Below are 12,396 nucleotides of genomic sequence, written 5' to 3'. Positions count from 1 at the left end.
CCCGGCACTTCTCCCGAACTACTCCCTCACTCTCGTAGAGGTACAAAATGGAGAAGAGCGCCAGAGATCAGTGCCCCTCCTGAGTACCTCTACCCTCTCCCTACACTAAGACAACTTTAAACCATGAGAAGTCTTGAAGTTGAGCACTTGATGGATGTGAAACCCAACTTGGTGGTCTCTTGATTCTTACCCCCTCCTCTCATATTTATAGGAGGGAGCCAAAGGCAGCAAGGTCAGTTTCAACCGGGGATCCTCCAAAAACCGACATCTAGGACCAATGAGGAGCTGCCACATTGAAGATTGAAGTCGGTTGGTGCAGTGGGCTGGTCGGCCGACCGTGGTGGTCGACCGACGGCCCACTGCCACCAACCGCCCCCAATCTTGGTATTTGGGCTGTCCTGGTGTCCCTTGTCCTAATCTCATGGGTCACAGCATGTCCTAAACTGGTTTTACTTGGGTGCATGGGCCTCTTTTGATCCAATTGAGTCTGAATCGTGTTCTCTGATTGGTTGCGGCTTTTGCCTTGATCTGTGGAGTGTGTTTCCCTGCTCATGAAGTGTGTTTTATCTCTTAATTCACATGCATACAAATATTTACCAACACTCGTGGAATTGGTCAGTAATAAACCCCTACCACTAGGTTGATGCTCACATTTTATGTATTTATGCAGGAGTTGACGGCCTAAATTTGGTACTTAGTAGCCGTCAATGTGACATCCCAGGTTTTTAGAATGCTAAACAAGAAATTTTAAACATGGTATCATGCCTAATATATCTAGAATCGTGCTTAACAAACAAGAACTATTCAAATTATGCATATGTTTTGAAAACATTGTGTATGTATATGTGTGTGCACATGAAATGACAAGTTTCTTAATCATTAAGTCTTCTCATTGTATTAAAATAACTTTCAAACCATGGCTCAAATGAAAAAGTACCTGAAACAAAAGTTGTAGATCTCGAAAAACTAAACAAAAATGGTATTCAAATGTTTTTCAGTTGAGGACAGGAAGGAGGAGAAAAACTGAATTTACAAACAGGACTTTGAACTTCATTTTATTTACAAAACTGCCATCACCATCTCTCTCCTCACTCCGCTCTCTGTTTCTCGCCGTGACGGCGCCGTACACCGGCGCTGGCCACCTGGCCAGGCCACGCGCCTCTCCCCTGGCGAAACCACTCCGCGTGCCCCTGGATTGCCCCCAAACCACCCTCCCCGGCGCCTCCCACGCTTGACACGCAGCTCCGCCACCTTGCCGTCGCCGTCAGAAATCTCCGTCGAGCGTTTCCCGGCCCGAATGCACCTCCCCCAGGCGACATTGCCTCGCCTAAAACCCCCGCACACCTACAAATAGGGCCCCAGTAGCCGGAATTCGCGCGTGCCCCCGTCTTTCCCCTCGGCCGCCCGCCATGGATGCCAGCTCGCCTGGGACCTCCGCCCTCCGCCCTCACTTTCCTCAAATGGAACCCCCAGGCACCTTCCTCATGCCCCACCAAAGCCCCCAAGCCTGGCCGCCCCACCTCTGTGCAACCCGCGGCACAGAGCCTCCACCACCCTCCGGCCGCCGTGGAGAGCCCAAATCCGGCCATCCCGACTCCAACCCCTTACACCAAAAGGTGCGGCTCGAGCCCCTCTTCATTTCCCCTCACTTTCCCCTCGCCTACAGCAACGAACCTCGCCAGAATCCGGTCGGGAACCACCGCCCGTGCTCTGATTTTCGACCAGGGACCTCCAATTAAAAGAAACCAAAGTTCCAGGGGTCTATGTGAAAAAGTGACATGAACTCAAAACAACAAACTTTGAAAATGCATAGAAATTCGTAGAAAAAACGTAAAAATATAAATCTGAATGTTTTAGAATCCTTGAAACAAGATCTACAATTTTTGCTACATACATATCTTCAGAATCTGTCTACATTTTAATCTAGGAAAAAGATTAAAATAAATAGGATATAAAAGTTCTAGGAGTTGTACTCAATATCTATAGGTTATTTTTGGCTAGATGTTACTTCCTGCAATTTGTAGCCCTGTGTAAAAATCTGAGAACCAATGGACACCCCTAACTAGATGAAATCCTAGTCTTTGTTAGATCTAGAATAATGCCTTGCTATTTATTTCTGGATGTTCTAGTATAGATATGTGCATGAAACATTTTCCATGTTCTTGGAATGCTAAATAAACACCACTGTACAAGTTTGGTTAATTTGTGAACTGTCTAGCTGTACATGTGATTTAATCCATGTTTAATAGTGCTATTTCATGATAAATAGTTCTAGTAACTAGAAAAATATGAAAAATTCAGAGCATGCTTTACACCATATTAGAAATTCTCAGAAAAAGTTTGAACACCAGAACTTGTATACCTTGTTCTGTATAAATAGGTTTTCCTTCTAGTAGTGTCTATTTGTTTTATTTTCCATGTTTAATATGCTTTATAAAACTGGCTGAAATTTTTACAGCAAGCTTGTTATTTAGTTTTGTTATCTGCATAAAAATTTCAACACCAGAAACTCTTCCTAGTAATGATAGTAAATAAACTAATTTTCTATGTGAAAAATGACAAAAGACAAAAATGAGAAATCCAACTTGCTCAATGAGTTTAAGTCAAGTTAATTACTACTCTATAAACGATTACCCAAGAAAATATAATTAAGAAATTTCATAATAAAACTTGTGCTACAACTTTATAGTGAAGAAAAGAAATGTAATTTGTTGTCATTTACGTAACATGAACACTTTGCATTCATATAGACGCGACTACTCTCATCGACGGAATGAACGAGTTGGTGCCGAAGTCCGAGAATCAACTACATGAAGCTCAAGCTAATCTAACTAAAGTTGCCGAAGACCTGGACCAACGTTCGGAAGAGCCCAAGGCTAATTTTTGCGTAGGAAGGCAAGCCCCGGTGCATCTAAATGCCTATTATTTTCAAGGGTCAGTTGGATCTATGCCACTACAACTTCTTGAAATTGGATTTCATGTTGAAATCCATGCCATTGAGTGGCATGATTTTCAACGTGAAAACCAATTATATGCAATCTATGTTGTAATTTATTTATCTGTGTATTTAAGTTTTCAGGAGTTGTTTGAAACCATAGATGCATAATCCTAGGTTCCTATGTAATGTTTACCCCTAGATAAGCTCGACTAGCTTCCCTGCTAACTAGGACCGGTAAAAGTCGAGTAGTCCTACTACTCGCGAGATTTTAGGATCTGACTGTTTTACCACATATTGCAAATATAAGGCTTATGGACGGGATCATGGGACCCCGTCGTAGAGAGAAAAATGGATAAGGTCGCAGTGTGTGGTACAAGTTGTTAAGCGTTTGAACATACTAGCCACATGCCGAGAATATGGTAATCGGTAAGCTTGGTACCTGATTAGACCAGCAAGTGGACTTCTCCCACCCTTCTAACTTCGGTCCCATTTAATGGTGAGTATACGTGCTGGCACGACCCGGCACCGTCCGTAGTCCGTGGGGCCATGTACTTTGGGAGGGTGGCCCTAATCCACGACCCAGAAAGAAAAGAGAAAGGTTGCTTGGGGTGACCCATCGGTGCTCCGGGCGTGTGTGTTAGGTTTGCCGGTTAATAAACTCGATTCGAATCATTCCGCCGCTCACGGACAATGAGACTACTTAACACTTCTGCTACATCGAGTAACAAGTGGAATATGTTGTTGATTATAATACTGTTGTATGATTAATGTTTTTCACTACCATGCTTATTTAGAAATAGATGCTTATCTAGAATGGTTAATTAAACTAGAATATGAAAAAGTTAAAATCTGAAATTAAGGACCTACTCTATGTCGCTTTTTTGGCAAAACAAACCCCTCTAGTCAAAAAGCCTTACATGTCTAGTTAAGTGGACTAAGTTATATCCGTTGACGGGTAAGTCTTGCTGAGTATTAGTATACTCAGCCTTGCTTGTGGCTTTGTTTTCAGGTGTTATCTTCGGGGTTATGGTTGATGTCATGTACGGGCTTCATCATGATATCAATGACGTCGTTAGCTCACGTTTTATTTTTCCACTGCAATAAAGAACTCTGATGATCTCTTTTATGATTCAAAAGCATTTTTTTGAATTTTGAACTTGGTCTGTAATAAATTTATGATGTACTCTGTGATGTAAGAAATGATGAAATGTTGTAATCTCTGGACTCATCTTTATGCGAGTGTTTTGCAAGCTTTGGGTTTGATCAAAGCGTAGGTGGTTTCATCGGGACTTTACCCGACAGCGCTGCCGGATTACTCTGTTTGAAGTGCGTGTTAACTCATATGGCCTATAAGGTGATGGTTAGTGCACTTGAGCCGGATTAATTTGGGCGGTTCTGCCACAGTCAACAACACCCCCACACTTATCCTTTGCTCATCCTCGAGTAAAGCATAAAGGACTAAGGTGGAACATGACTTCCAAAGGTATGAAGCAAGTATAAGAGATATTCCAAACCATACTTTGCACTTGTGAACTTTGAAGTGTCTATCATGCCATCTTGGGTAGTTGAGGAATGGAATTGCCGCGAATCAAGTCACTTCTACTCCTCATGTCAAGTAGCTTGGTTCAAAATTGGGGGTTTTTTGGTGCGAGGTTCACTACTTGTTCATGTTTTTTCTATATATTGTGACCCTGTTTTGCTTGGATTGAAGGCACAAGGATGAAAGGTTTTTGAATTATGCTGCAAGAAGATCACCTGCACAATGGAGCTAAATGCTTGTAGCGATAACGAAGACGATGTTCCTCTACTGTCCGGAAAGGAGGTTAAGTTCATGCCCTTAAAGTAATCATAAATATTTTCCAACCTTGTGTAAACTATTGACATCTTAGTTCTGTTTTTGCATTGAATTTATGTCAGATTCGAAAGAAGATGGATGAGGTTCGCCTTGTTGTGAAGAAGAAGCTGCAATTGGGTCATTGGTACACGGACGGGAATCAAGTGTACTCGTAGTTAGGTCGATGTTAGTTTGTTAATGGAAAAACTACCAGTAGTAGTACGCTGGATGCCTCTGCCTGGTGTCGATGTGGCTCATGTTTTTGGTCCTTAATTAGTGTGGTGTCCACGTGGCTCGGGGAGCCTGTGTGTGAACTCAGTTGTAGCAAAAAAATATAATGTTTTGGTGATTGATATAGACAACACAACACTTGGACTAATATGATTGTTAAGATGACCATTCTCAGGCTTTTAGGTTCAAGTGATGACAAAGAGAAGATAGGCGTAGCTAGGCCCAAAGGGCCACCCCTACGGGGGTTCCGCCCCTCGCAGGTCTCAGGGCAGCGCCCTGAAACCTCTTCGGTCCAAGGGACAAGAATTGAAGAGACCGTGAAGAAATTCAAGTCAAAACGAACAAGACAGAGACAATTTGCTATCACCGGTTAAACCGACATCAGGCACCGGTTAAACCGACGTTAGGCAAATTGTACTCATCGGTGCAATGGACCCAGAAAGCTGAGACTAGGGTTTTGCACCGGATGAACCGATGATGCCTGAAGACAACTCGTCGGTGCAATGACTTGAAGTGAAGACTGACCCAGAGGCACCGGTTAAACCGACGATAAAGAAAAAGTGAGTGTTGGTGCAGTTGTCCAGAGACTCCATTTTTGGGGGGATTTCTAAGCTTGCACTCACCGGTTAAACCGACGTTAATTTTGAGAGCGTCGGTCGATTGATCAAATAGCCGTTGGAAGATTGTAACGGCTAGTTGCTGGGAAAATACACTCACCGGTTAAACCAGTGATGGCAAAATTGGAGCGTCGTTTTAACCGGCATTAAGGATTTTTGTCAGCCTTGTCCCAACTGCTAGTTTGAGGTGTGTGGGCTATATATATGCCACCCCACGGCTCTTTTGAGAGGGCTGGAGACTAAGGAAATATACAAGAGCCAAAGATCATCTCCAACCACCTTAGAACTTCATTGTACATCATATAGGCTTAAGCACACTTGTGAGAGTGCTTAGTGCTTGTAATAGGGATTAGTTCTTGCGAGAGCTCCCTTGAGAGAAGTCTTGCTGCGGCAAGCAATCCTTGTGATCCGTCGTGTGACCCTCCGACTTGGTGTGGAGTGGCAACGACACTTTGTGCAGGGGAAGAGGAGACCCCCTCCTTGGTGGAGAAGCTCTGTAGTGGATTTCGGCCGGGTGACCGAGAGAGACGGTGGCGGTGCACGAGACTCGGTGTCTTGTGGGCACTTTCCTTTGCTTGCCGGCATCGCCTTGGTGGCGTAGTGCAAGACGGTGATCGGAAGAGCCTCGGTGTCCCGTGGACGTAGGCATTTATGCCGAACCACGTTACATGACCGTGTCTACTCGGGAGTTTGCATCCCTCTTGCACTTACCTCTTTACTTACCGTATTACGTTTCCGCATTTACTCTATCTTGCGTACCTTTACTTTCCTAGTTGGTTTGATTAGGTTTGGCTAGGTTGCAAGTCTTTTAGGGGTAAGTAGAGAGTAGCATAGATAAACCTTAGTTATAACTAGCATGTGTAGGACGTGTTAGGTTTATCTTATGCAAATAGATTGAGCCCTAGGATAGAAAGCGATTAGCGACCCTATTCACCCCCTCCCCCTCTAGGGTCGGACACTCCGGTGATCCTTACATCAGTCCTTGTATATTGTATGCACTGGTTGCCTAATTTGTGTGATGCATGTTATTCTGGTACTTAATTAGAGAACCAACAAAGGTACATGCTGAAGTAATTTTATTACCAGTTCATCTAACAAACAGACTTTGGCGAGACATCAGAAATGGCGACCAAAAAAAAAAAGAGAAGACAAATTCTCAGAAAAATTGGCGCTGAGGACTCGAACCCTAGTGGGAGGGAAACAAGTCCCATGCCTTACCACTGAACTATGCAACCATATTTGTCTAGCTAATGTAACGGAATTTATTGAAAGGATATATGCTCATAATGAAGATCATCTTTCTCTTTTTGATCTTCAATTAAATTTTGTAATTCGCATTTCTCACCAGTTGCAACATAAGGTTGTGTACAAAATTGAGATGCTTACGAGTTTAAAGATGTTATAAAGTATCAAACTTACAACATTTGAGTTGAAGTATATGAAACTATGTAAGGCCTGTGTCCAACTTATGAACAATGTATACTCTATTTTGTGGAAAATCCTATGAAACTTTTATTTCAAGCTTATACATTCGTAATATGATACTATTACAGTTTATAGAAGATTTGGTGAAGTTTAGGGTATTATTATCATTATTGTATATGATTTAGATGTCGTTTTAGACAACGACATGGTATCCATATTTCCAAACTCAATGACTTAAAAGTTAGTCGTGATTTATATTGCGAATGTTTGACAAAAACCTTGTCCAAAACAACATCTAAATCCTATACGAAGGCAGTATATAAGAAAATGTCGAAGCGAGACCATAAGGGGTTCAATAGATATGTCGTGTGGATTACATCATTTTTACAACATATGCAAATTATATACTTGTTTAAAGATTTGTGTGAACAAACAAAAAATGACCTAATTTGGACAACATATGCAGATTATATACTTGTTTAAACATTTAATTAAGATCAAAGCAAACAAAAACATACTTCACGATGAACAGAAGATGAACCGGTGAAGAACCAAGTGCTGACATGTGGGACCCACATGTCAATCACCCATACAGAGCCGCATCCAGCAATTGTGGGCCCCACATCTAGCGATCCCATGTCAGTTTTTCCATCCGAAATTGTTTAGAAAGCGCCAAACTACCGTGCCACCGTCACTAGGCCCACGTTGTAGCGTAATGCCGAGTTATAACAATTGAATACTCGTGCATCTTCCCCTCCCTAATCCCCTCGCAAAAAACCAATCTAGATCTCGGTCAGTTAGGGATAGAAGACAGGCGCCGCCAAGTTGGTTCTCGCCTTCCACCATGCAGGCGAAGAGGATGCCGACGTCCAGTGAGGCGGCATCAAGGGGGACCCCTTCCTCATCGAAAACGCAGCACACACCTGCGTCGGCGATGCTACCTCCAATGTTCACACCAACCTCTGGCAGGGCGACTAAACCTGTCATGTCCACCAGGCCTAGGGCGACGACTTCGCTGTTTGGGTCACCTTTGTCCCAAAGAGCATCACAAAGTTCGGCCGACGAAGATGCAGGCGACCACGGCCAAGATCCAGAAAATTTGCTACCTTCGTCTTAGGACGAGACCGAGAACAGGTATGCTATTTTCGGGTTCGATCATACCTTGCTACTGCTACCCTAGATTTCATGCATTTGTGCGTGCACTGCTACTCTAGAATTCATGCATTTGTGCATGCAATTTACTGCAAACAATTGAAATGCCATCGATGAATACGCAGAACGGATGATAGATGGATCATGCATGCCGTTTGCAAGGGGAGTGAGGAGGGACAAGAATATGTTAAGACATATAGAGCTTACGTGGGTCAAATCACGATTGGTAACCTAACAACAATGAAATTAAAATTGGGATATCGATCCAGGGACAACATGTACTACAAGAAGAGAAGTGCTGAAGCTCCTGCGGAAGCAACACTTAATGAGATCGAGTTCGATGTTGATGTATCAAGAATGATAGGTAGTAACGAGGAAGAGAGGGAGGTCAGAATAGTTTTGTCGAAGAATCCAATAGCAGACCCATCTGTGGCCATAACACCAATTAAATCCAAAAGAGTTTGCTAGATCATGATGAAGAAGAAGTGCAAGAATCTAAATTAGATGCATACAAATTCCTTTCTATACAATTTTCATGTATATACCTTTGAAATATCTTAAAATAAATATATGAACATACTCAAAGTGATAAATAAGTATATGGACATACACATAATGATATATTGATGATGTAAATAGATATTGATGATGTAAATAGCTAAACGCAAGTGTAGAAATATATATATATATATATATCATCGGTACCCGACCACACCCACCCCGCGCCTGCGTGTTGCTCGCGGCCGCCTCCCCTCCGTCCGCTAGCTCCGATTTTTTCCTCCCTCCGCCTGTCAGGTTTGACCCACGTAAGTCTGGGTGTGGGGTTCTTTTTTTTATTGGGGAAAATTCATGGACACGTGTTTAATCGGGGATGTGCGATGGAGGTTTCATGTTGCGAAATAATTAGTACCAGCTGGAAACTAATTTAAATTAAAAAGTTGATGGCGTTCGATGGTTTCTCAGCCGTATCGATGAATACGTCAGTAGCCGATTAGAGACATATATTACCAGGTAGCTACCAACGTTCTTCATTTTTCCTAAAAAAAGGAGTCACCAAAACACAAATACTGCAAGCACATGCTCCATTCATTCATCGATGTTGTAAATATATGAGTTTTTATGATCGAAAGCAAACTAATCCCATTTGTACTCCATGTTCTTGTGGCCCTCATACAACTGATTGATTTATGTACAGAAAAGGATTGTTTCAGATTGGCCAACGAATATCTGTGCACCAAACTTTGTTCTCCATGAAAAAGAAAAGTCTGCACGGGCGATCTCCAGCAAGCAAGCAACTCCAGGTTCCAGAAATGGGCGATCTCCAGCAAGCAAGCAACTCCAGCGCATGTACTAAATTAAAAAGTTGCGTCCAACTTGCTGCACAAAACAATTCTTTTTTCAGACGCAATCCCTCTCCAGAAAATTTGTGATATGTGAATGACTAAGCATATAGAAGTGCAGGTACACATTGACTGAAAGATGTGTTAGGAGCTGATGAACTGAAATAAAGCACGTATGATTTAGGAGCTGATGAACTGAAATAAAGCGTGTATGATTACTAGTCACAACTTTGCAGATGCCATGTCATTTCACTTGGCAACATCTCTGATGGCCTTCCACATTCTTCCCCTCGCTCTCCACATCTGTAGATAATACGGAAATCAGTCATTTGATGATGTGAAAAACCTAACCGACTTGAGACATCAAGATTTCAGATTAGCACATCGCAATAAAGTCCAAATAATTCTGTTTCAGGTATGATACTGGATATTTTTTCTTGTCAAGATATATTGGAATAGCAAATCAGCAGAAGTGCAAGAAAAAAAAAATGCAAGGTGCATTATGGTGAACACCATTGCTGCCTCCCGTGCGTCACAATACATCCGCTCCAGGCACACGCCCGCACGCTCACCGAGCTCTGCAGTCAAGGATGGGCATATGTAGCAGGTCATCAGGGATTTAAACTGCAATTTAGCAAAATAAATCCCATCCAATCAGTTAGAGATTTGAAGGGCCACAGAGAAGAAAAACTCAAAATTTTGGATTGACGAGGAACCTAAGATGAGATCAATTTAATGTTTAGCGGAAAAATGTACATACAACTACATATAAGCTGGTCCATTTGTCATAACAAAATTTAAAAAGTTTCAGATATCAGAAAGGTTTATAAATCAGTATGACATATAGTGGCAGCTAGCCACACTAATATGTCTAGAAAAGGTAAAATGGAATCAAAGAATGCAAATCATAAGCATATTGTGTTTTGTAACCACAATTCATTTACGATAATACCTCAGGAAATAAGTGGTAAGTACTAAGTACCTTGACAACTGAAACTGCCAACCGAAGTGCTAGGTGAAGAATTGAGGAACCAACAAACAGTGGTCTGCCTGAAAGCAGTGTGAATGAGCATAAATTAGTAAACAAATCACCAGGAATCAGCAAGTATAAAGTAATATATATGGCTTCAATGCTTCACCACTTTCAATTCAGCAGTGCTGTCAACTGTTTTGCAGTGCCAATTATGTGTTGTTTAGTTTTACAAATAGTGGCCTGTACACAGTCTATAGGGGGGCAGATTTGCTGATTCACCAATTAAATTAGAAGAATCGAGAAAATTATACTCCAAAACTGCAAGCAAATAAATGAATTTTCCAATGTTGTCGCTAAATTCCTGTTCGCATGTTGCATGGTGTTTATATTAAACTTATATCTAACCAACAAACAATCAACGATCAGAATCGAGCAACCCATCCACCATGGTAGCAGCCCTATCAGATCGAGTCGAGGTAGGGACCAGGAGTCAGCTATGACTAATCTTTCTGGAACTCCACATGACCAACGGAATAAAAAAAATTGAAATCACGCAGTGACATGAACCCCTAAAAGAAATTCGAATCAAACATAATTATAAACTAGCTAGTTCTTGCGCTGAGCTTGCTTCTCCAGGCCAACCGCGCCGTAGATCTAGCACCGCAAGCCGCGGCAACCGGCGCGCATGTGCGGACTTGGAACATGAGACCAAGAAGATCTACTAAGAGGTGGGCTCGTGAGGGAAATAGGAGGGAAGGGGTATGGCGAGGGGGAGAAGACTGCACCTGGGGGCTTCTAGAGGCGGCTGGCATTGCCACCGGTGACGAGGGGGTGGAGGCGTGGGCGCTGTCGTCGTCTGCGAGGAGGCACACGGGAGTAAGGATGGCAGTGGGTTCGGGTCGGGTTGGATATCCGCAGATTTCGGGTCCGCGGGTTTCGGTTTTGGGGCTTAATTTTCGCCCACGGATTTTCGGGTTCGGGTATCCGAAATGCAGCGGGTTTGGGGTGGATCTTTAATTTAACCCGCGGATCTCCGACGGGACCCGAAACATTCAACCGTCTGCAGTACGCTGATTGTCGCTGACCCAAAATGCCTTCACTGCCCAGGGAGAGCAGGCGGCGACATGCGCAGGCGCATGTTTGACCAGAGTGGAGTGGGTGCACCCTAAGCCATCCGTTCCCTGCCGTTCGGCACAGTGCATGGCTGCATGCCTGCATGCTTGCATGTGTGGTTCGCTGGGCCCGCTTGTTGGTGCATTTGAACCTGAGAGGGACTGAGCGAGTGGGCTCGCGGGCGTGACGCCGTTTGCTGCTGGTTGGTGCGGTTGGAGGCTGGGCGCCTAGGTCTGCGCGTCAGCTGTGAGTGCTACGGTCGACCGTTTGCGGGGCTGGGTCCTGGGTGAGCAGTGTGTTGCTGTTCTGTGAAAATATATTTCGGGTTTCGGATTATTCGTCGGGTTTCGGGGATCCGCGGATTTCGGGGATGAATTTTAATCCGAATCAGTGTTCGGGTCGGGTTTGGGTTTTAATTTCGGGTTTCAGGTTTGGGTGCCCAGACAATCCACCCGATCCGAACCCACCCGTTGCCACCCTTACACGGGAGATGGGTTAGGCACACGGGAGCAAATGGAAATTGAGGGTGTGCTGAGGAAGATTCTGAGCAGAAGGCAGGCCGAACTCTCCTGGGAGCGATGGCGCCGACGACAGGAGGATGGAGCGACCTCGCGGAGGAACGGCGACGGGAGGAGCAGTGCCAGCACTTCTGGAGCGCATGCACGAAAATCGAAGAGGCTAGCAATCGTAAGACCCACAATCACTTTTTCTGTCAATTTGGTAGTCATGCGGCACATCTCTACCACGTGAATTTTTTTTGGAATTTACAATGT

At 43.6% G+C, this 12,396-nt stretch overlaps 1 protein-coding gene across 1 annotated transcript; it reads right to left on the bottom strand.

The window, feature by feature from the left end:
* Positions 1–9,262: 9,262 nt before the first annotated feature.
* Positions 9,263–12,360, bottom strand: LOC120647966. The gene is made up of 5 exons (XM_039924760.1): positions 12,213–12,360; positions 11,296–11,458; positions 10,520–10,587; positions 10,051–10,115; positions 9,263–9,840 (listed from the first exon to the last, which is right to left on the bottom strand). Exons 1-5 carry the CDS (start codon positions 12,358–12,360, stop codon positions 9,787–9,789), a joined length of 498 nt encoding a protein of 165 aa, XP_039780694.1. The 3' UTR covers positions 9,263–9,786.
* Between the last annotated feature and the right edge of the window lie 36 nt (positions 12,361–12,396).

The sequence above is a fragment of the Panicum virgatum genome, chromosome 9K, assembly GCF_016808335.1.
Source record: "Panicum virgatum strain AP13 chromosome 9K, P.virgatum_v5, whole genome shotgun sequence".
In the NCBI taxonomy this organism is placed as follows: Eukaryota; Viridiplantae; Streptophyta; class Magnoliopsida; order Poales; family Poaceae; genus Panicum; species Panicum virgatum.
The sequence above is the reverse complement of the archived record's forward strand: the minus strand, read 5'-3'. Positions and strand labels throughout refer to the sequence as shown.